General features: G+C 42.1%; 4 protein-coding genes across 7 annotated transcripts in view; 1 reads left to right on the plus strand and 3 right to left on the minus strand.

Moving 5' to 3' along the window:
• Positions 1-12028, minus strand: part of LOC128895153 (serine/threonine-protein kinase N) — a 36082-nt gene extending 24054 nt beyond the window's left edge. For 2 of the 3 annotated variants that reach the window (XM_054157474.1, XM_054157476.1), the window contains exons 1-3: positions 7716-9598; positions 6256-6384; positions 3456-3657 (exon numbers count right to left, since the gene is read on the minus strand). In XM_054157474.1, coding sequence (XP_054013449.1) covers positions 3456-3657; positions 6256-6384; positions 7716-7829 — 445 coding nt within the window. In that variant the 5' untranslated portion in view covers positions 7830-9598. Of the gene's footprint in view, positions 1-3455; positions 3658-6255; positions 6385-7715; positions 9599-11694 lie in introns of those variants that run through there. The other variant, XM_054157475.1, reaches the window with a different exon arrangement.
• A 489-nt stretch (positions 12029-12517) lies between these two features.
• On the minus strand, positions 12518-15147 carry LOC128895158 (conserved oligomeric Golgi complex subunit 6). The gene is made up of 7 exons (XM_054157486.1): positions 14927-15147; positions 14545-14819; positions 14324-14468; positions 13810-14245; positions 13184-13737; positions 12948-13109; positions 12518-12875 (listed from the first exon to the last, which is right to left on the minus strand). Exons 1-7 carry the CDS (start codon positions 15002-15004, stop codon positions 12642-12644), a joined length of 1884 nt encoding a protein of 627 aa, XP_054013461.1. The 5' UTR covers positions 15005-15147; the 3' UTR covers positions 12518-12641.
• A 371-nt stretch (positions 15148-15518) lies between these two features.
• On the plus strand, positions 15519-18122 carry LOC128895169 (sorting nexin-16). 2 transcript variants are annotated; one of them, XM_054157507.1, is made up of 5 exons: positions 15519-15723; positions 16024-16301; positions 16381-16689; positions 16779-16906; positions 16992-18122. In XM_054157507.1, the coding sequence occupies exons 2-5, from the start codon at positions 16032-16034 to the stop codon at positions 17029-17031; spliced, it is 747 nt and encodes a 248-aa protein (XP_054013482.1). In that variant the 5' UTR covers positions 15519-15723; positions 16024-16031; the 3' UTR covers positions 17032-18122. The 2 variants fall into 2 exon arrangements, with proteins under 2 accessions (XP_054013482.1, XP_054013480.1); XM_054157505.1 differs by having other exon boundaries at positions 15520-15723; positions 16017-16301; positions 16992-18121.
• Positions 16929-24025, minus strand: LOC128895162 (b(0,+)-type amino acid transporter 1-like). Its single transcript, XM_054157495.1, has 3 exons — positions 22012-24025; positions 18298-19596; positions 16929-18212 (listed from the first exon to the last, which is right to left on the minus strand). Exons 1-3 carry the CDS (start codon positions 22103-22105, stop codon positions 18151-18153), a joined length of 1455 nt encoding a protein of 484 aa, XP_054013470.1. The 5' UTR covers positions 22106-24025; the 3' UTR covers positions 16929-18150.
• Positions 24026-24129: the final 104 nt, after the last annotated feature.

Consider the following 24129-nt stretch of genomic DNA (forward strand, 5'->3'; position numbering starts at 1 on the left):
CGTTTGTCTCGTTTCCTCTTTTCAACATTTTCCAAAGAAAGTGTACGAATGTACACTTTTTTATATTTCATGGATTATAAAATTAATTTTTCAACCCTTGCGCCTTAACACGTTAGTCGTCACACGTCAACCAGAAGCAGGTGATAGAACTTTTTAGCGAAGAAATAAATAAAATGGAGTCCGAAGCGCTTGGGAAACGCTCCGGGGTGCGATCGTTCGATCGACGGACGATCGTAACGTGCTCTGGATCGTGTGTATTACTCGCGTATAAACTGTATATATCGCAACGGAGCGTTTTCACTGTCGCTCCGCGGAGAATGCGTATTACACGCACGTAGAAACCCGAAGAACTGGAAAGTGAATCGAGTGACTCGTGCACGGCGTTCGTTATTGGCTACCTCGGATTCCGCCGACGAAAGGAGGGAATTATACTTTCTCCCGAGTCCTGTGTCTCACGACGAGACTCTCATCCACGCCGAGTGAACGAGTCCTTAATGAAATAATAAGGCTGAGGTCGCGAGGCTCGACTATCGAAATCTAGACGAAATCTGAACCGGTTGCAATTGCATTAAAATCCTATAGAAATGACTAACGCAGACTTCACTGACACTAATTGTAAGTTTCGATGAATATTTAATATACACGGCGATATACTTTTTCTGCGCTAAATTATCAACAGCGTTTAATTTAAAGCGTAATGTACACAACGAGCCAGACTCGTGATCTTCAAATTTGATCTAAAATTTTTGGCACAAATCAGACACGTGATTTTCGAATTTGGCCTGAAATTTCCATCACGAGCCAGACTCGTGATGTTCAAGTTTGACCTAAAATTTTCACCACGAGTCGGACTCGTGATCTTCAAATTTGATCTAAAATTCTTAGCACAAATCAGACACGTGATTTTCGAATTTGGCTTGAAATTTCCATCACGAGCCAGACTCGTGATGTTCAAGTTTGACCTACGGAATCACTGCATCGTCGGGACAGGTCTGAATGGCGCGATCCATCACCGTGGTAGGTGAATGAGGTGGCCCGTGGGCAGGTTGCTGGTCCCGAGAACGTATGATGACTGACTTAACTGGAGTGGACAGAGCGTCTGGGTCCACGGTATAAATAGATGCTACCACTTACCGTCAATTCAAAGAGAACAGAAGACTGCGCTTCTAGTCGCGGCCGAGTACGTACGAGGAGCCTCGGGCTCGACACGAAGCGGCACCGATAGCGAGGTGCCACCCAGTGGCGTAACCATGCTCTTTCAAGGTCGACGGAACCGTATCTATCGCGATTTTAACACCTGGAGGCAAGAACGCGTGTCAGGATATTGTTTAAAAAAAAAAAAAAAACGTGCAAAATTTCAGAGAACGATAGAGACATTTAACACCAAGCCTGTCGATCTGTCGCCTGAACTATTATAATTCACCAATCTGGCTTGAACTTGGTGTTACGTATCGAAAATGATATGTTAAATTAAGTAACCTATTCCGACCTACCCAAAGTAGGCGATACGTGGGATGAAACGGTACACCGATCGGGTTTGCGCAATGCTCGCGCGATGGCTTGAAATTCTACGCCTGTGACTGCTACACGGAGTACCATGACCCCCGATTACTAGGATCGGAGTTAATCATTCCTAATTTATGTCCAGTAACCGCTGCTACATAGTATGCACTCGAAGCGAGGGGAATGGCCAGCCGCGTTCGCTGGAAATGCCATTAGAGCACCGTTTCCGGATGACAATGTTCCGTTGACTGGAAACGCGTGTCTCGCGCAGCCATCTAACTGTACAGGATAACGTTTCCGAACGGTTCGGTGTGTTTTAATAGGTCGATCATGGTTTCAGAACATTTTTTAAGAATTCCTAAGTGTACTCGTACCTTTCGCACGAACAAAAACAATTTTAAGAATCGGTTCACCGGTTCCGGAGAACGATTACTTCGTTATTATTCGATATTATTATCGACCAATAACTATTAGGTAGGCTGGAAAGTAATGTCGTTTCTTTTACATTAAATTCAAACAGATTTTTAATAAATTTCTATTTTCAATCTAATTTAATAAAATTTCTATATGCAATCGCCATCGTTAGCAGCAGCCTGTTCTGTTATCTAGCGTGCAAATTTTCGATGTCAAATCGATCAAAATCGACGAGTTGAGTGATAAACAAGTATTCAAAAACGACGTTACTTTCCAGTCCACCTAATACCATAAAAAAAAGCTGAGAACCCCTGCGACAGGCAACAGTCGAAACGTCTCCGCGGTTTAACTTCTCGACTCGATGCTTCGAAAAAATGTACAGAGGCGAAAGAAACGCTCGAGCGCCGGAAGCGTAACGATTTTTCAGCAACGCCATTTATCAAAGCGTGCATCGAGCGAATCGTGGACGTAGGCCGCGGCGACGTGCCCCGGAGAGCTGGACATGCTCGATTTCCTTAGCCCGATGGCGGAGTTTAAAGCGGGGTAGCTCGTACGCGCTGTTGAGCTTTATAAACCGAAGACGTCGTCTCGACGGCTCGTTAGCGGGTGGAGTTATTAAGTGGCCGCTCGTTAACGACACAGAACGCAGTCGTTAGGCTTGCCAGAAGGGAACGCACCGGAACACTCTCGCCGTTACTCCGATGTGTCGATAAGTTGCCCATGAATAAGCAGAAACGGTAATGGATGCGTCGAAAAGGGGCTTGTGGTCGTTTGTCGCTCGACTTTACAGGGGCGGGGAGAGTGGAGGAGGAGTACCAGAGGCGGCGAGGAGGTGTGCAATTTATTTACTGGAAAATAATAAGCCTTGGGGCTAAACGTGATCTCCGCGAGGAATCACTTTGAATAATACAAGCATTTGGTCGCGGCATTGGTACAACTTGCGTTAGATATTTTTGTATTTATACGAAGAAGACCTATCGTTTAATTTAACACGTTCACGACGGCGTGTACCATCTGTGGATCGCGCTTATACGTCCCATCGGACGGCGTGCACCGTTGGGCCGGGCCATGGCGAGAAAGAAAAGTAACAGCGTGACCGTGTTAAAGAAATTTGAAATCCGCACCAACTACGCGATAAACAAACGAGACAAGAGGCTAACAAGAGGCTTCAAATGGGTTAAGAACCTCGGTCTAAATCGTGCCACGAGCGTAAAACGGCCGATGTATCCCCCGCGAGGCAATCTCGGATCTATATCGATATCGACGTTCCAACGATTCCGTCGCCGAAACCGTGACGCGAGTCCCGACCGTTCCAAAAAAATCCTTGAACTCGTTTTAATGGCCGTCGAATGCTCGCGAGCCGTCGAACGGGCAACGTGCGGCCGAAGCGGCAAAAGTAATTGATCGGCACGAGAGAGTCTAACGCGCTCGGCATTACATAAAACCCGTTCAGGCGGGCATGAGTCCGCCTTATCCTCTCGGTCAATGCCATGCGGCGTTAACGCGAATACAAAGATGGTATCTCGACTACGCCTTACCTTGACCGTTCGAGTGATTTTGCTGGGGCGACTGGGGCTGGCCCTGCGTCAATATAATTTGACTCTCGAGCTGCTGAAGCTCCGCCTGGAGCTCGTTCAGTTTGCTGTTCGCCTTTTTCACGATCGTCGCGACGTCCGACAGCGCTTTACGATCGGTCGCGACCTCCCTCAGCTTCTCGGCGCCGGCCTTTATTTTCAACTCCTGCAACAAAGTGAACGTTCGTTCCCTCGTTTTACGCCAGAACCATCGATTCTCGCAGAGTCATCGTCGGAGAACGTCGTTTCATGCCGAACGAGAAATTTCTCGCGGTAAACGCTAGGAATGATATTCGCCTGAATGCGCAGGTACTCTAGGGTCTTCGGGTAACTGGATCTCAGCGAAATTCAAAATTTTACTTTGTCGGTTTTGGCACGGAACGGACTCGAACGCAGGACACCCAAGTAGGGGTGAACAAATAACAGCTCGCCGGTGGAGTTCTACCGTATTCGAATAGCGCAACGTGGCCTGTGAAACAAGTTCTTCGAGTTCATCGATCCTTTTTCAAAGAAGACTTCCAAGCGTCCGTATCGCATCGCCAGTCTTCGAACGCGCAAAGAATATTCGAGAAGCGGAATCTCGCTTCACGGAATTGAGACGAGGGCAATTATCGGTATCGATCTATCAATCGGTTAAGCGCATCCGTCGCACGGAACCGCTCCTCTTCTCGAAGCAAATGAGACGTAAAATTATACTCGCGCTCGTGCTCCCGGTATCTATCCTTTCGTTCTATTGCCGCCTATTATATTTGCTACAACTTCTCTCGGCCCGGTACGCACCCGTCAGTGGCCGAGCCTTTTAATCACGGTGCCGTGAATAACGTTTGCGAGCACCGTTTAACGAAACGACGATCCATTTTCGAGGATGACATCGTCGCGAATGATTCGTCGCTTCTGGATTCGTTCGATATACCGAAGAGATGCCAATAGTAATTTATCGCGATAGTTGACAAGAACAAAGGTTTGATATCGCGCTTTTACCTGACCGTGCTCGATTCAACGAGGCTGTGCGAATACAGGTCACGATGCAATAACGAGGAAAAAGCGCCGGCCGAGTGGAAGAGAAAAGGGAACTTGTTTCCGCGCGACTCGTGCAAGTATCTCGGACCACCCTCGAGTTCCTTTCTGCATCGACGAAGGTTAGAACAATACTCGTGTCGTTTTCACTTATTTTTTTACCATTCAATTATACAATTTTGGAAACAAAATTAGAATGGGACCAAACGGTTATAGTTTCACTTATTCGCTGTGCGACATTCCGATCGATAATTGAAGTTTTCATTTTTATCCCGAGTCTTGATCTCTGCATGGGACAGCAGTGCTACGGGAGAGCCCGTTTGGGAAACACTGCCTTATCTCGTTGGCGCATGGCGGTTTCGTTTTTTCCTCCGAAATGACCATAAATTCTGTTCTGGATCCATTAGTCACGTGGACCGTGCCGGTTTTCAACGGGCGTGCCGCGGATCGACGGTGGTCTGACACATATCGGATATCTCTTTCTCTCGGTCTCTCATCGCGAAAAGGAGAGGGCGGAGACAGAGAGAGAGAGAGAGAGAGAGAGAGAGAGAGAGAGAGGAGGAGGAGGAGAAGACGCGAAGAGCGAGGAGATCCGAAAGAAGCGAAAAAGGAACGGATACCAGGGGACGTTCCTAAGGTGCTCGCCACACGAGTGCCACCTCCATTTTCCCGGGCCCACTTATTTATTTTAAATAATCAATCTTCGGAACAGTAACTTCTAATAAGGTTGTCTATTTATATTAGAGCTTCTTAAACTTTTTTCATTCACGACCCCATTCGTGTACGTGATTTTTGTAACGATATACAGGATTCTCTGTAACAGTATACAGAGTGTCCGAAAAATGTTGGAGGTACTTGAGAATGGAGGTTTGGGGGGTGATTTGAAACAAATTTTTCCTTTGCGAAAATGTTGTCCGAGGCTTCGTTGAGGAGATATTAACAGTAAACTCTAGCGCGTACCCTATTCTGCTGCGTCTGACTAACGCGTGCCTATTCTACTGCGTCTGACTAGCGCGTACCCTATTCTACTGCGTCTGACTAGCGCGTACCCTATTCTACTGCGGCTATCTAGCGCGTAGCGTACGCTACCGCGAGCGCTCCGCCCGCGTACTCGCGCTCTGATTGGTCGGATGTTTTCTATCGATAACTCCGTAACGAACCCTCGGACAACATTTTCGCAAAGGAAAAATTTGTTTCAAATCACCCCCCGAACCACCCCCTTCAACGACTTCCAACATTTTTCGAACACCCTGTATATATACACACATGAAAAAATATACTTTTAGAATCTATTTAAAAAACCTACAAAAATATAAAATTAAAAATTGCACAAAAATTCGTACAATTGTATTCGTTACGGTTACAAAAATAGTATACCCTATTTTTCATAAGCACCGCATTTTTGTCCAATAACGTAAATAGAAGAGAATATCGAAGAGAATATTAAATAAAATCCGCATGAAATAATTTGCATTAAAATCTCGCGACCAATAGTTTAAAAGAAGCCCCGATATAGACGACGAGGCGTCACGAATGAAATATTTTACGACGAGTAACTAAAAATTTGCTGCACCCCTGGCACGACTGGTGCCCGTGGATTGCCCCCCGGTATCTCTGTTGGGTTCCACGAGGTATCTCGCGCGAGTGCTGCTACCGTGTACGCGGCGCGCGAAGAGAGAGAAAAAAAAAAAAAGGAGAGCTTCGGAGAAGAGGTGTAGCCAAGAAGGATAAGCGAAACTCGACATACCTTGCGTATCTCTCGGCGTATGTGCTCCCGGAGCTCGTCGAGACGAACCGGCAAGGGCACCTGGTCACTGCCGGCCACTCCATACTTGCTGGACAGTTCGTAAAGAACCGGGTGCCTGATGTAATCGCCCTGAAACAGATTTCCGAATTCGATTATTCGACGACGAGCTCCCGTCGCCCTCGACGTTCTCGGTGAATAATGGATTTTTCGAGAAAACGATCGATCGCGCGTGTTATTCGGCGCCGAGGATGTTTTCGTTACTTGTACAGGACGAAAGCTGCTCGCAGAAATAAATCGCCTGTCTGTATTTTCGTTTCGATTAACCCTTTGCACTCGAGGCCTTTTTTGTTCCTGGTATCTACCAGCAACTCGATCTGTTTCTTAGCATTCCGTTACCCCATGAATTCTAAGCTATTTAGATTTGAGAATAAGCTCACCTTAGCCTCACCGACAAGCATTTTATTAACGCATTAGGTACTGTAGATTTGCTGCGTGAAACCTAACGGTGACCGAGACTCACCTCTCGAATGCAAAGGGTTAAAATAGCCACCGACGTTCGAATTTTTCCAGAACGTCGATAATGAATTAATGGCTCGCAAATATGCGAGGAAAACAGAGTACGCGGTGCGCCTCGCGTCGCCGGAAATTGTCCGGGCGCGGATGTACACATCGACTGTCGATTCATCGAGCCGTGGTTAAAGAGAAAAAAAAAAAAAAACCTGTAGTCGCTATAGTCGAGAGAATATCGATCTCAACGGCCGCGGTAACAGTATCCGATACTTTCTATCGAGCTATTAATACTGCTAATCGATCGATGTTTCAATCGTTTGGTCCCCGGTTGACCTTGATCAATATACACGATCAATTACTTCGATCGCGCCATCGCGCTACGTGTTACATTAGAATAAATCGAGCGGTTGGATCTCGAACGGAGGCTAACGATCCATTGATTCGCTACTACTCCAGGGAACTCGATTTTACGAGCGGTTTATCGAGAAAAGTTCGGTGGCGAGATAAATACAGCTGATTTCCGACGCTCTCGACTTCAAGGATTTACAAAAATATATCTTCGATCTAATCGGTTATCTCGCAGCGGAATTAAATGCCACCAAGGACTCTCGACTTCATTCATCGAAGTTTCTCCGACGAATCGTGTACTTTAAATTTGTCGAATCCTTCGTCGCGGTGCTTCGATTGTTTATTTTCTTTTTTCTCGCTTACACCATCACGACGATTTAGAAATAATTACGTTGGTTGGGTCGAGAGCGTGTTATTTGTTTAGATTCGGTCGGGTGTCGACTCGTGACGAAATTCATCGATCGATCGCTGATAAACTCGACACGTTCAGACTTTGTATTCTCGCATTTTCTCTGATTCGATGCTTGGCGCTCGATAGGGAATTTATACAGCGACAGCGGCTGTTGTAACCGCGATAAGAAAACGGTTCAATGTCAACGTACCGTGCACGGCGCTATACAGTTCCAAAAACATTGCGATTTACACCATCCCGGTATCGGTAAAAGTCCGCACAAATTCGGCTTCCTCTTCTTCGTGCTCGAAGAAATAAACGACATTGTTCGACTTCGCCGCGTTACAAGCAACCCGTCCGATTTCTCGTTGTTCGCCGCGTCCACTAAACTTTACACATGTCCGACGCGAAAATTCAACCAACTTTCACGGCTCTTGTAACCACGCCTATTACCGTTTAGCAATAATTAACGATCGCGTTAAGTCGAGTTGACCGCGACAATCGGAATATTTTACGAGCACTTAAGGTAACCACTTAAGTTCCGATTTAGTCGTCGACACTCGCGACCATATGTATCATAAGATTATAATTCACGAACAAAAACGATACCCGGAATTCTCCGTTAAAAATATTCGATCGATAAAAATTGATTTTATACGCGATAAACTCGTGTATCTTATCGATTTACAATTTAGGAAGATAAATAATACCCGGAATATTCCGAACGATCATCTGGAATGATAGTTGAACAAATCTGACGTTATAAACATCCAATTGAATGTAAACGAGCACAATTTAACAAGAAAGGGTTCGCAAGTGGATCGCTTGCGACGCGTCAACCGTGCAACCACCTGTTGCGTTAAAAGCGCAATTTCGCCAACAGCTTTATCTTCGCGACGATCTTCGCCGATACAATTTTAAACGATCCGCTTTTATTCGATTTTCGTGGCGAGAGAAAGAGAGAGAGAGAGAGTATATAATTTCTACGCGGTTGTGTCACTCGAATCCGAACACTCGCGCAAGACTGATGATACTTCGCCGATGCTTTATCTCTTATCGGAGAACACGATAACACCGATTCCCAGCGGCAAAAGTGTTACGGCTTTCTTAATACGGCGAACTTCACGTTCTCCCACCTCTGCACCAGCCTTTTCAAATTGCTCCCTATCTTAGCCTCCCCAAAAAATAGAAACAAGCATTATGCATTCGATATCACAGTTCGAATCGCTAAACCAGATATCAAAACATCGTGAGCTTCGACGGAACATTTACTACCAACGTAAAACGGTGCATTTACACCAGTCTAAATGTTTCCGCGAAATGTCTGCTGTACCATACGATTGACGTTATTTTCCTTGGCAAAGCGACGAACCGAGAAGTTTCGATGAATCTTTCAAACCGAGATCGGGAAATAAAAACATTTGGGTTTACAAGAGCCATCCAAAGAACAAAAAATATAATAGAATTCGTTCGGAAAAAAAGAAGAAGTTACGTCTCGTTCGAACCGACTGTCGTTCAAGAGCGGGGACAACGTGTAGGTTCTATTCGCGCTAACTTTTCAAGATCCTTTCGTCGATTAGATTACACGTTGTCCCCGCTCCTGCCGCGGCTCAATTCCGCGCGACATTCAATTAGGACGTAGGGTTAGTGCGTGTAAAGTTTGCTGCGCGTTAAAAGATCAGATTCTATCCCGTAACCTCTGGCCAAAAATGAAATCGATTACTTTCTACGAAAACAGCTTAGTAACATGTTTAGAAGGGACACCCTGTAGCGTTGGTTAACAGCTCCGTAAAACGCGCAGGAGCCAAGCAAAGTCGGGCCGCGGTGGGTGGAGAACGATTTAAAGAAGCAACGAACCCCAAGCGAATATATGCACGCCCGCTGTGTGCGTTTGACACACTGACGCATGAGCTATTTTCATGCATTCCGTAATATGTGTGCCATGCATAATAATCCCGAGAGGTCAACACTCGTCGCGAGCATCGCTGTAACAAAGACATGAAAATCTTCGTGACCGGAAGCCATTTATCCTTCCAACGACTACGCATCGAGTTCCTATCGAGTCGTCAGATATTCCTCTCGTTAAAAAAAAAAAAAAAATATATCCGCTAAAATTAAATCCGATCGCACTACTTCCTCGTACATTCTTCCAAATGTTTTCGAAGGAAACGAGAAACGTAAGGAATTTGAAAATAAAATAAAATTGTATGAAAACAAAAATCCGTCTATGGAATGTAAAAGTGTCTAAAGGTTGAGAGGCACTGGTGCGCATTAATCACACAAGCCCGTAACGTTTGATCGTAGATAGCGGAAAATGGCGAAGAATCGATGCCTAGATCCCTACATGTTCGGGTAGCGCGATCGATATAACGTTAATGGAAATTTTACGCCGTTCAAAAATTCGAACGATGAACGCCTGTGCGGTTATGATTAATCGTCGCGGGAAAATAGAACTCGGTATTAGCAACGCGACGCGCGGGATTCACCGGCGAGTACAATTTTATTTTTGGGTTACGCATGGCGCAAAGCATCTGTTAGAGAATTGCGAAAGCGGCGTGTGCCTGTGCGAAGTTGGACGATCGACGCGTACGGTGACAATCATGGCTGCGTTAAAGCCGTCCGAAAAGTATAACGCGATCGGATAAAAGGAGAATTCCGGAAGGATTGTCGTTCCGAAGAACGTCGCGAACGAGAAAGTTGCCGAGCAAAAGAACACGGTACTTACGGCGAAATACGGAATTTGTCCCGTTGAGAATTTATTTCAATAATAATTATTTATTTCAATAATAGGAAAAAGAAAAAATGAACAATTTGGGTATAATCGATCACTGGACTACGGATCTTTATACGTAACGTGAAGATATGAAATAACATAGGCAGTAAAGTTATGGTAAAATATCCGATGATATTCGCAGAGAAAAATCAATTCCAATTTAGGTTCAATTTTCTGAACAATTTTTACATTTACGAAGACTTTGTTTTGCAAGATTTTTAAAGATCCGCAGTTTAGTGAAAAAGTACCGTGTGAATCGGTAGTAGGCGTAGCTCGATTGCTATCCTCTTCCGGTGCGGTAATAACAAACAAAAAATAATGGAGGAAAATAGGTGTACGCTGTGTAACGCTTGTTTATACGTAATGTTTCTCGGTACAGCGTTTGGGAAACGCTGGCGTAGCCGTCTTGTCATGCTCATCCTTCCAAGGAAACACAACGCCAACTCGATGCGATGTCGAGAAGACGTATACAAATTATCGGTGGAAAATGCAGAGGACGCCTACAACTTCGAGATTTAATTATCATCGCCACGAACGTCCTTCGTAAAAATATCGAATCTGTACGCGTGTATAATAAACGCGTTCGGCGCTTTCGATTTAGAGTTACAGCGAAAAATGCTTGAAGAATGCCGCAGAAAAAAAAACAAAAATTCGATTTTTCGGTGCCGGCCATATTCGCCAAATTGGCCGGAGACTTGATCGCGACGATGCGTTAAGCGCTGTCTGTACCGTAATGGAGCCGCTGTATGAACACGCTGCTGTCAGAATGATCCTTTGGCCGTTGCTCGATTATGACAAACGCGTTTCCATCGAATTATTCCCGTTAGAGACGAAGAAAAATCTTTTTCGTATACAAATATCGAACGATGAATCAAAAGCGAGCGTTACCCGTCGCTAGTTCTAGGAAAATTGGAATTCGAGTTTTATAGAATAAAATACGAACAAATAGAAATGTTCGATGAAGTATAGATTGAGTAAATTGTTTTAGGTTGGTTTCACTCGTCTGTTACTCGAATAAGAGTCCGCTCGTCTATGGTTCTCGTAATGTCACTTGCCGACAGAAACAGGTGCTACCAGGGACTGGTTGGAAAGTTCTCGGAGATTAAACGAATCTACCAGATATCAAGAACTCGTAATTGGTGGCTTAACGTGTACCGGGCTCGAAGCGTCGATAGCCGTGATACGCGAAGGAATCGAGGATCGAGTCGTTGTCTTTGGGAAACACTTCCTCGAGGTCGAGGGAGACAAGTGCGAGCGCGTTGCAGGAGAAAGGTCACGAGACGACGAAAAGAGCCGTGTAAGAAGAGATCGAATTACGGCCAGAGCGATCTTTTATTATGGCGGCTGGAACGATCGGTCGGGAGGCGACCAACGCGTACCAGTTCGTAAAGAGAGCGTGGATGGACCTGCGACTCACCTGATAATAGCTTGATTCCGCCATCTTGGACACTATACTCCACTCACTCACTCACTGCTTTCTATCCGTCCTTTGTGCATGGGACGACGATGTCCATTGTGTTTACACGCGTAATGCGCGCTCCACCGACGGGCTGGCTACGAGTGACCGCATTTCGTGTGTCGCCGCGCACGTCCAATCCCGTCCGCGAGACGTTTCCAAGTAAAACCGTGGATGAGAAGCGACACGAACTTACTACTACAGAGATGTATGAATGAAAGACGCGCGGCTCGCGAACGAAACGCAGAGACGAACGCGTCCCACCGCACCAGACAGAAGACTGACCAAGACTGACGGCGAGACGGCAAGTATCGGGCCAATCGCGGCGAAGGAGGCGCGCGCATCTCGCGCACCCCCACCACTGTCGCTAAAGGTGCGTCCACGATATCATGTTTACGACACCTTGATGAAATATCTCCCTGTCATTGGTCGATTCCCATGGAACTGTAAAACGAGAAAATGTTCGTAAAAGGGCCGAATTCATTCTTGCCGTCTAAGGGGGAAATCACCAATGCCGGTTACCCCTATCCAAAATAAACATAGTCCCAGTCATTTACTAATTTCATTGTATCGCATTCAAACAATTTAACCCTTTCGACTCTAGTGGGACATGTCCGTCCCAGTGAGTATTTCTAATCGTCTTTAGCCAAATTGCAAGCGAGTATCGATAAAACGTTCGTGTAACTCACTTGTGCGCAGTCGTCGAGCACATTGCCGCGCGAAACCGAACTATGTATAAAAAAAGAGGAAGGGTAGCCGGTTCTAGTAACATTCCCCTTAAGTGGTAAGAATTAAGGATTCCCAGTGTAGCATTTATTTATATATATAGAAAATTATCTTACAATTTTGCATTTACAAATTTGAATTAGTATACAATTATGCTTTTAAATTTGTATTCCGATGTACGTTTACGCAGCAAATAACGTCTGCCAGAGATCATCGGGAGTCCTCGAAAATAGACTGTTTGGATTTTGATATAAATTTTTTGGATCGTGGCAAGCTTCGTACAATTGCTTGTATATAGCTCCGATTACTTCGAAGGAACGCTTTTGTGTTACCAAGCGATGATTGTTGCTTTGCAATAAACTTATTTGGGGCAACAGTAACACATCTGGCATCACCAAGAATGCTTCCAGCTTGTTCTATGAAACGTCGAGAAATAAAAATAAATTTCCACGGACATTTTAGTATTTAATTTTAAAAGAGACGCTTACTGTAAATTCTTTCACGCTTAAAGGGTCCATACCAGGGACGGAAGATAACGGACCCTGTTCGTGCCCCTGTAGTATCGTATAAATCGATCCAAGATTTAAATGTGCGACTAAAGAACTAGCCTGCTCCGATGTTAAAGTATCGATTTGGGCATCAGACTGGGCCTAAAAGACGTGATCTTGGTAAATGGTAAAAGTATACGCAAACGTATAGATCTGGGGGTAAACGAATCGCTTACCTGTAACCTTTCTAATCTTTGGTCCATGTATTCGTATAATGCTAAAGTAGACTGAATTTGATGCATACAATTTAAAAGGTACACAGCCATGTCTACCGTAGGTAACCTCGATGCTGTTTCGTTAACCTCTTGCAAAAGAGGATCAATGATGCACGATACTATCTGTAACATATCTTTTTCTCTATCTTCCGCGATACTTGCCACGGAAAGGATTTCATTGAGAAGCGATAGTAATCTTGAAACAGATGGAGCAGGTACTAAATCATTTCCCGGAGGTTCTGCGCGTTCGCCAAGCGCGATACGCGTCTCCTTTTGGAGTCTGCTGAGAAAACTTTTCTCGCTCATTATTAACAAGTCAGCCAAAGTTGAGTCCAATGTACTGTCAGGTACTACTTGCTGAATTATCGCGCGGTAGAATCTAAGAAGAGTGGTAACAGAATACAATACTGTTGCCGGTGCATCCATAGAAATGACATGTTCCATCCTTGACTTCAAAGGATGACAGAGTCCCTCTGTGATATTACTTAAACATTGCTTAATCTGATCCGATACATCTGAAGTATGTAATACGAACAAGTGTTAAAAAAATAAAGAGAAACAAACAATCGGTATAATTTGGTTCTTACCTGTTTTGTCACAGCCCTTTACTAAAGTTAATATATTTTCTTTCTCGACGGGAATAGCTTGGTGGAGCCAAGCAAGCATATCTCCGATGTACCGCTTAGGATCGTTCGCATGCATTTCGATAGGATTAGGCGTACCGCCGTATCCTTCGCCTAACGTTAACGCGTCTATAAAAGAACCTGCTAAAGCGGTTCTCCTAGCTGCGCAATATTCATCTAAAATATACTTAAATAAAACTGGTCTGTCCTGTAATTTATTCATTGCTTTAATTAGCAATGGCGCTAAACGTTCATTTTCAACGTGTTTGCATTGGTTTTGTGTCCATCTGTACAATCTTTCAAGAGCTGCTTCTTGTAACAATGTCATTCTTTGCATAACATCTAAAGCCAACGTTTGGTATCCTGACTGCATTAATATCCTACAGCTGGTATGGATTTCCTGCGATTGAAGCCATGGTTAAATAAACTTTTTAATAATCATAGAAATATTATTACAATAACTGTACAATTACTGTACCTGGACACGATTAACTACAGAGAAAAATTCTTCCGTAATGGGTGACTCTCTACTAGACCCATGTAAGATGGTTAAATCCGATTGTGATAGTTGAAAATTTTTAATGAAAGCATTTGCAACTTCTAATTGCATTGACAAAGTTTGACTAAAAACGATAGTTAAACATTTTATACTTTGTGTATATAAAAATGATTTCTAGATGGTTCAATTCATTTGCGTACCTTTTATTTTGAAGTTTTGTTGTTTGACCGATTAACTGCAACATTTGCGTTTTCGTAGTTTGTAAACGATTCGTCATACATTGTACCGCGGTATTCATTTCTAGAACGTCCTGATATATGTCGTGTAAAGAAGATTTCACTTCTCTAAAGGCAGATAAAAATTCTTCGTTTATCGCGAGGCTTCTTCTTTCTATTTTACTACGTAAATTCCGACGGGCGTTCAATGTATTCTCCGTGAAGAACGTAGATAATTCCTTCAAAGCTTCGAGCGTATCCTGAAACGAATACTCTGAATAAGAATTTTTATTCGCATTATTTGATTCCCTGATGGACGAGTTTCATGGTGTACAAATTGGATAACAATTATTTGTAATATAATTACCTTGTCATGTTCTACTCTCGACTCGAGCAATTTATTAACCCTCCGAATCAAAGCAGTATTAGCATTTTTTTCACTCATTTTCAATACGTTCCTTTTTTATCGTAAAATTCATTCGGTACATAACCTATCTATTCTGGAACTGTCCATGGAACTGTCACGTAGCATACTCGACCATACTCAACATACTTATAACGTATATCGTCCATGTATACGGATAGTTATCTATGTGCATAAAGTTTATAGACCATTGTACTCAATTACATATATGATTTTCGATATGTATTTTCCGAAAACCTATGAAAATTGCAATAAATCTCCACATGATCTGGTTTATATCGTCTTACTGTTTTCCGATTTATTCAAGAAACGTAAACTATTTATCGAAGCATGTACTATAAACGAAAGCATCAAAATTCCATCGAAGAAGTTGAATATAGCATAGATGATAGATTGAAACTATTGGTAACAATTATTTTATTTCTGTCTATATTTAGACTTATAAATGACCGGTATGGAACAGCTAATTAGAAACTCCGTTCGCTCTGTTGCATATCCGCGTTACCACTTTTAGTTCGCCATCTAAGCTATTCCGTTTTCACGGAACCGATGTATTTGCAAACTTCCAATATGTCATGTCAACTCTGAGCTTTTCTATTACTTAAGTGAATGTGCATTTTCGACATACGCGATGTTTTAGTAAAATAACACGTTCACGAATTATGGTTTCATATTTTGTACGACGTCTAGGTAGCAAAAATTAGTACAGAGGCGCACAGTGTTTGCTTACTCGTATAGAGGTTAGTGTTTTGTTTCAGTTAACAAGTAGTGCAATGATTAATGTTAAGTGTTTCGGTAGAACTTTTTTTAATTTTTGCCTAAATTAAAATTTGTCCTAATTTCCTTTTATTGCATCTGTGAAATCATTTACTGTAAGCATGTTTGATTGTGTTCATAAATTATAAATATTTACTATGTATTATTTAGTCAACTGTATTATTTATATTGTCCATAGGGGACACCATTTTATTTTGTGTTCTCATAATAATTTAGTTTTAATTTTTGTTTATTGAGTATGCATGATTTCATTTAGTTTGTAGGCGGCAAAATGTCCATGTCAGAGTCTGGTGTGGGATGTATTAGCGAAGTTACGCTTGCAATTAGTAAAGCAAGGGGTTCTCAATCAGGTACAGTGAGAGTACTTGATAGTCCTGAGTCTGATGGATCCGGCCATTCGAATTCGTTTACTGTACAACGATTTAATTATCCCGACAATGAAACTGCAAATTCTGATATTTTGCACCCACCCTTAACTAGTGAAGACTTAAGAATACCGATTATTGGATATGAAGTTATGGAAGAGAGAGCCAGATTTACAGTTAGCAAAATATTATGCTACAATATAGACATTTATCAACTTTTTGTTGCATCATAACAAATTTATATTTTTCTTTCAGGTTTACAAATTACGAGTAGAATTAAAAAATGGCGATTGTTGGTTTGTATTTAGAAGATATACAGATTTTGTTCGTTTATTATCACAACTGAGAAGGCAGAAAATTCCAATTTCGCATCTAAGTTTGCCAAGGAAAAAATGGATCGGAGATAATTTTGCTCCAAGTTTTTTGGAAGAAAGAATACGTGGCCTTCAAGCGTTTGTTAATGGAATATTAGGTAGTCCCCTTCTCATAGGCACCGCGTGCGTGAGAGACTTTTTCTGTTTAGACGAACCACCCGCCTTATCCGACACCGCGGAAGAATCTAGAGTACGCGTCTTGTATTAATATTTTTTTTATTTTTACTGAGGCATATCGATAATGGAATATTTACAAAACTATACTTTATTTTTTTCCAGGCAATTTTTGAAGCACTGGAAGATACTATATATCATTTACGACAACAATTAAGAGAACGCGACGCTGCTCTTAAAGCCGAAACAGCATTATGCAACGAACTCCAGAAAAAGCTGCATCAAGTATTAAGGTAATTAAATAATACAATAGGATATAGTAAAAGATATATAATGCTCTTTCAAACAAATATCTGAAGCATTGAATCGATGTTTCAGTGAAAAACAAACCTGCCTAAAATGTGGTGCATCTCAATAACGATTTCTCATTAATTTGAATCTCATAAGTTGATATCAGTAAAACTATATTATCTAGAGACTGGTATAATTAGGTAACTTCAGTTGTACCGTATAAGTTCTATTTATATATTGCTATGACATAAAGATCTGTTATTTTAATGATATTTGTTAAAAAGGAGATATTAGATATCGCTAGTGTATTTTATATTTTTAATTGTATGGCACAATTCCATTCGTTCTTGATTATATTAATTTATACAAAACAATGTTAAGTGATACGTAGAAGATTTCTTAGCATAATAAGTACATTGAGCTTTCCCAGCATTGAATGCAACTTCCATTATTACATGAAAGCCTTATACAAGTGCCTTACATCTATAATACATGAATCTCTATTTATATCGTGTATTTAGTAGTCAAAGTGCTTTCAAATTGACAAGAAAATTGTCATAGAATAAAATACTATTACAGCTTGATTACGAATACACGCCAAAGTGAGTTGATCTACTTTGGTACTTTATAAAATTCGATATATTTTTTAGTACTTTTACATCGTGTTTGCATAGTTATGCAACGATATTGTTGTGAGAATTATAATTGACATTCGTAATATTACAACAACAATATTACCAGAAGAACTAGATATTACGATATTATGACATTTAAAATACATTTATGTACAGATATAATAAATATTTGAAACTCCTGTAAATTATATTGAAAATTTATTATACATTAAACTCTGTAATATAGTCAATATTTATTATATCTCAATGGTTACTTTATGAAACGTTTACAATACTGCACAATATATATTTATATATAAAAAAAGAATTGTTATACTTTTTGGACTAATTTCTACGTTTTATGTTGATACGGAAGACTTTTAATTAAAAAATATAAAATTAATGAAAATGTTATTCGACGTTGTACGATGCAGCTCGTCTACTACGTTTATCATATAAGGTCTGTAATTCTGATGTCTTTAATAATGACTACGATCAAGGAAAACAACAATCTCATTCTTTTAAATTATTAAATATACCCAGACCTAATCCGTGTTCTAAAATTTTAGCACAGTGTAAATAAACGGTACACCGCTGTTTACATTAAATACGAAGCGTAAGATTATTTCGCATCAGTCTTCTTTATCAGGAGCAACGACTAAGCATAAGACTTGGATCAGGTACGTGATTCTCGCTGGAAACAGAAAGAAGAAGCAATTTAATTAATCGCATAACTCGAGGACTCGCCGCGAGACGAAAAGTCGTCTCGTCGTACTAACCTGCCAAAACGCTCCCGATCTTCTTGTACACGTACACGTGATAAACAACGAGACCGAAGAGAATAAACAGTAACGCGGCCAGATATTTGGGCGACGGTTCGTGCACAATCGGCGTCACGGCTAGGAAAATGGAAACGCATAACACCAGCCACGGTATCGCAGTCGGCACTCTGTACGGTCTAGGGGCATCCGGTTTCGTCCTTCTCATAATTAACAACGACACCATGGCGAGCCCGTAAAATACCCAAGTCAAAAAGCTCGCGAACTCGATGAGGGCAATTATGTCTCCCAAGAGCAAGCAAACCAGAGTAAGCAACGCTTGGAAGGCCACAGCCGCGGCTGGAGTCATCTTCTCCATGTGGACGTAGCTGAACACGCGAGGTACGTGACCCTCCCTTCCAGCGACGTAGCAGAGCCTGGACACCCCGAACTGAATGCTGAGACTGCATCCAAAAGTGGACAGGGCGACGCCCAGAGGAATCGTGAATCCCAGCCAGGCAGGCAGGACTCTGTCCGCCCAGAGGACCGCGACTGCCGGTGCACCGACCATTTCCGGCATCGTCAGCGCAGCCATGTACATCAAGTTCATCGAGACGTATAATACGGTGATCAGTGGCACGCCGATCAGAATACTCCTTAGTATATTGACTTCAGGTTTTTGGATCTCCTCGGTAACGACGGCAGCCGACGTCCAGCCGTCGTAAGCCCACAGACCGCTGTAGAACGCCAACGCTATGTCGCCAGCGGATGTGGTGCTACCGCGAAACGGATGCTCCAACAACTTCGTATGTCCCGTGCACAGCCACCAAATTCCACCTCCGATCACAACTATACAGGCTACCACCTTGCACACCGTGAACACATTCTGGACCTTCACGTACAGCTTCACGCTGGTCAGGTTGATGTACGTGATTAAGCCCAACGCCAACACCGCTATGAACTTCTTCAGTTGCTGCATCGACTCGTCCGGCAGATCGTTCAAGTAAGTAGAGAATGGTTGCACGCTATATTCCGCGAACGTTAGCATAACCACCGCCACTTCCGCAGGTCGTAGCAGAACCACATAGACCCAGGAGCAGATGAAGGCTGGAATCTGGCCGGCGTATCGGTGCAGGGGTGTGAACGCCTCGATGAAGTAAGCGTACTCGGCACCGGACCGTGGGACCACCGTGCTCAATTCAGCGAACGCGAGTGCTCCCAGCAAAGAGAGCACTCCGCAACTGGCCCAGACTATCAGACAGAAACCCACGGATCCCGATCTCTCCAGAGCGCTGGTCGGCGATACGAAGATCCCAGAACCTGGAAATCGAGAGCAGTTGGTCAGATCGAATGGTGAGAGCGGTTTAAAGAGTCAGTTGTTGTTTTCAAATTTGTAGGTCAAAGCTAGGAGTATTTCTGGTAGGCAACTATCTCGAGATACAGCTGCAGTTGTTTCCTGTATCATCCCCATATGCTGTTAAAAAATCTCGAAAAGAGGATATCTCGCAATCGCGTATACGAAGCCGATTGTTTGACAAGGAACGTTCGTTTTTGCGTTGCTGAATCGACGAAAAGGAAGTAACACGTTTCGATTGGGAAACTTGGTCGTATCCGACTTATTTGCCGATACAGGCAATACGTATTGCCCAACGTATATTTCGCCGATATCGACGGTGTTCGAAAGTACGCTTTAAAATGTATTTTTATCAGCCAGTATCAATATAATCTAACTGAACTATTTAAAGTTATCGAAGCCTTGAATATTTCAGTAGCAGAAATCGTAATCGTTGGCGTTCATAATCATCGTGATCTCAAAGTTCCCGGTTAAATACGAAACATAATAGACTCGTCAGTTTGCAAAGTCTGATTAAAATCGGCCAGATATACTTGAGAGTGGTGTCTCGTAATACTCGAGCGCGTGGGTCAGCGATTAACCTTGATTAACCCTCTTGATTCGTAATCGTGTCAAGCTATTTAGTACGCATAATTAACGAAATGTTACGTCAGGTTTTGTTCTTTCTCTTCGAAGGTGTGCGACTCTATAAATCGTAAGTGATTTCCGAGGAAAACGATACGATGGATCCGCTAACAGCAACGAGCACCTTACGATTGTTAATTACGAAGAGTTAACGGGGATGGTCGTGGACATCATATATTTTTTTCTGGTCGTCAACAATCTCGATCGAGCTAGATTGACTGGATTATACCAGGGCAATCTAGATCGTATTTGAGAAGCTCGAGATAAAATATCGGGGTTGAAGTACGTTCTTGAATTATGAACTGGGAAAAATTCCAGACCTAAATAGTTTACGATACAGATAACTCGAGAATTATGTCAATTTAGGATCAAAAGAAATTATTCGATCAAATGAGATTTTCTATATGACGTTACGTTGGGAATAACGCAGGAGTCGTTGAGAGGATGAAAAGGCAACGCTCGGCTATCAAAAGTAACAGCGTGAGAAAATGGCGTGGCAACCCTTTGAATCGCTGTTAAAGAAGATGGACGGATCGTTATTAGCATAAAGCATAAAGACGAGCCAATTATGCAATTGCTGTCAACTGCTTTCAAGCATGATGCTGATTTGCAACAACGACTTGGTTCTCTACGATTCATAATTATTATATTCAACCGTTTAAGTCGGTATTTTCAATGTTACTTTCGAAAGAGTTTACGGAGTGTACGGTGTACATAAAATTTATCAAGTCATCAAACTATTGCGTTTTGTTTTGAAAATAAAACAAGGAATACCGCCGCGACACTGTTTTCTTGTGCGCTCCGTTAGTAAACAACAAGGTATAAATTAAAAACGTATGAAAATCGGTTTCAAAATATACAAAAGGAATTCCTTTTCAATTCGTTTTTTCGAGTCTGGAAGGGTTAAACTAACCATCGAATGATAAATAACGTTCCCAACGAGACGTTATCTACATCAAATATGTAACTCTGGAGCATCAATATCTGCACAAAGCATTTCGTCACGTTATATCGATCGTACCGAGTACCGGCAAAAAGAAGAAACGGAATGAACCATTTTCAGAAGCTGGCACGAGCACGTTACGCGTTCGTCGCCGCGTAGATAATTCAATTTAGACGGTCAGGTCCTGTTACCACTGTCTGAACCGAAGCAATGCCAATCTGATACCGACGGCAGTTTCGCTGAAGCGACAACTCGCGTGCGTTAAACTGAATAATTGCCTCTGCATGTCGTCTACGTAATTTCGTGTGACATCCACTGCGTAACTTTCGCGTCGATATTGGTTTAGATAAGATATATAGTTTAGGCTATAGTTTAGGTTTAATATTTTCATTTATCTGACACCCGTTTGCGTTAAAATTGTTATTTGTATCGGCCCAGCGCTTCGACTTCACCGTTCGAACGCTGTTGCAACGAATGAACCGATGTTTCGTTATGTAAGTGCGGTATCGATAATGTGGAACGTGTTGGTAACCTTCGATTACTATGACAAGTATGTTATAATTTCGCGGCACGTGCGACGATCTTTAAAACGTCTATGCAAGCAGAATGCTTGGAATCAATGACCACGAATGGTAACAACCTCGCAAGGCCGTGGATGGGTAAATGAGATGTGTATAAACAACTGTCTCTTCAACTGTAGAACGAAGAAGAATTATTATCGCGACGACTAATTAGCTCCGGCCCTTGGACGTTTATATTTCAGGGCCTCAAGAACCGAACTCATCGCGACAGGATCTCTTCTATATTTTCGTACCGATCATGACAGCCAGTATGATGCTCACTGCGCTGAAGAGACCTAGCTCTCGCTTCAGCTCGACCTTTCCGTTTTCTTGGCCCTCGAGCTTCATTTCGTCGATGGTTCAACTGGACACTTGGGAACGAGCACAGGTTGTCGCGTACCTAGGACGATTCACCAGGACAGAAACGAGCGATTTTTTTTAATTCAAACGTCCATCGCGCGACCCGTGTCCCGATGTGGTCTCCCTTCGATCGGCTGGCTCTCGGTTGTATCCGCGCGACGGAAACGCGACGAAACGAGCTGGCTTCCTCGTGTCCTCGAGCCAGATCGAAGACAGCGTCGCGACGTTATCGGAAGATGTCCAGAACAAGACTGAAGTGTTGACGGGTCAGCTAGTCGCTTATTTTTACAGCCGCACGATGGTTCCCCTGATAAGAGATACTATTGCCATGCCCTCGTCGACGGGGCCCGATATCTTTGACGATCGGTAGCCATCGCGCGGTCCGTTCTTTTTGCGATCTCAGTAACTTCGTGAACGTTACTTCATGAAGTAAAACAAAGTAGTCGAGGTTTGTCTTTAAGACCAGTTTAGGTAGAAATGAAATGTCGATAGGTTCATTGTAAGTCTAGTTAACAAGTGTGTAAAGTTTATTTATTTCATTCATAATGTTTCTTGTACAGTAAGGTTTAAAGTAGTTGAACTGTTCTTGCTGGAAAACGTATTATTATCTGAGGTCCTGTTGGAACCCATCCCCATACTGCTTTCTTTCGTATTTTCTACCTTAAAATATTTTTGACGAAATGTTATCTAATTGCATTTGCCACAAAGTGATCATACAGTAATTACACGGTAATGAACTAATTACCTCTTAATGACTGTGTAACCGTAATCGTCAGTCGTTAAACCGTGTAATTGCTGCATAATAGCTGTGAAGCTACAAAATTATTAACATTTTAAGCGATTATATTACAATATATCGAAGTGAATTTTTATCTGAAAAATGTGTTGATTTTTGCTGGACGACATGGCCGAGTTATCTAACAGGTGCTCGAAAGTATTTTATAACTTCATGATTCTCATAGATTAATTTAATCGTCGAACATTGTCGTCGATTTACCATTAATTCGATCGTCTATCGCCGTGAGAAATTAGGTTCAGTGATCGAGTAATTGTGATTATGTAACAATTGTTATCTATTATCGATATAACATTGAATGAACCCAGTTATGAAATATTATATAAATATTAATTCAAAAGCGATTCTAATGTCTAATTGTTATCAGTCGGTAAAGTGTAGGAATGGTAGCGAACGTAAAGGGGCCCAAAAGGGCACGAGCGCCCTCCCTCCCCGTTCAACGAAAATATTTTATTTGATCATTTCATTTCGTGATTTTAGAAGTCAAAATAAATGTACCATCCACCAAACGAGCTAGCATTATCACGATGCGTCCTTCTCGCGACCGATGTATAACAACCGCATGATTAATGAACGTTAAAAGAATTGTTTGCACAAATTTATGAGCCCGTCAATACTGACAAACGGGTCGTTCGTGAGTCATTTTTCAGTAATCTATCGAATTCGGATAGTTTTACAAATGTCTCGACTTGTCACAGAAAGGTTGTATACGTACTCGATAAGATAATACTTTTGGGACCTTCATGAAATTTCAGTAAGTCCATGGTGGAACAATATCTATTTCATGTCTTTCATCTTACCGTTCAACTTGTAAATATTTTTCGCCGAAACGCTACGCATTACGGCTGCATTATGAAATATTTAACTTACAACTTTGTAACAAGCATGTATCAGTTAAAAAAATTAAAAATTATTTCATTCGCTCCTTGTATCCAGTAATATATGATTATAATATCAGTTGGGTTCTGATTACTTTTTTTTAACTATACACGCTTTCTTATGTAATAAATATTTTACGAGCACATTTTTGTTCCATCTAAAATACACTGTTTTCCAAGTCTTATGATCATAACAAAAAAAAAAAAAATTAATACTACCTCGGTTCCGTCTAATATTACATACAGAATTAGAGTTAGAGTTTCAGTAGTTCTTCATTCGTTACTATTTCATTAGTTGCATTTGACTGCGATATTCATTCTCGTATACCGGGTTTACG

This window comes from Hylaeus anthracinus, unplaced genomic scaffold (genome assembly GCF_026225885.1).
Source record: "Hylaeus anthracinus isolate JK02 unplaced genomic scaffold, UHH_iyHylAnth1.0_haploid 4, whole genome shotgun sequence".
Lineage (NCBI taxonomy): Eukaryota > Metazoa > Arthropoda > Insecta > Hymenoptera > Colletidae > Hylaeus > Hylaeus anthracinus.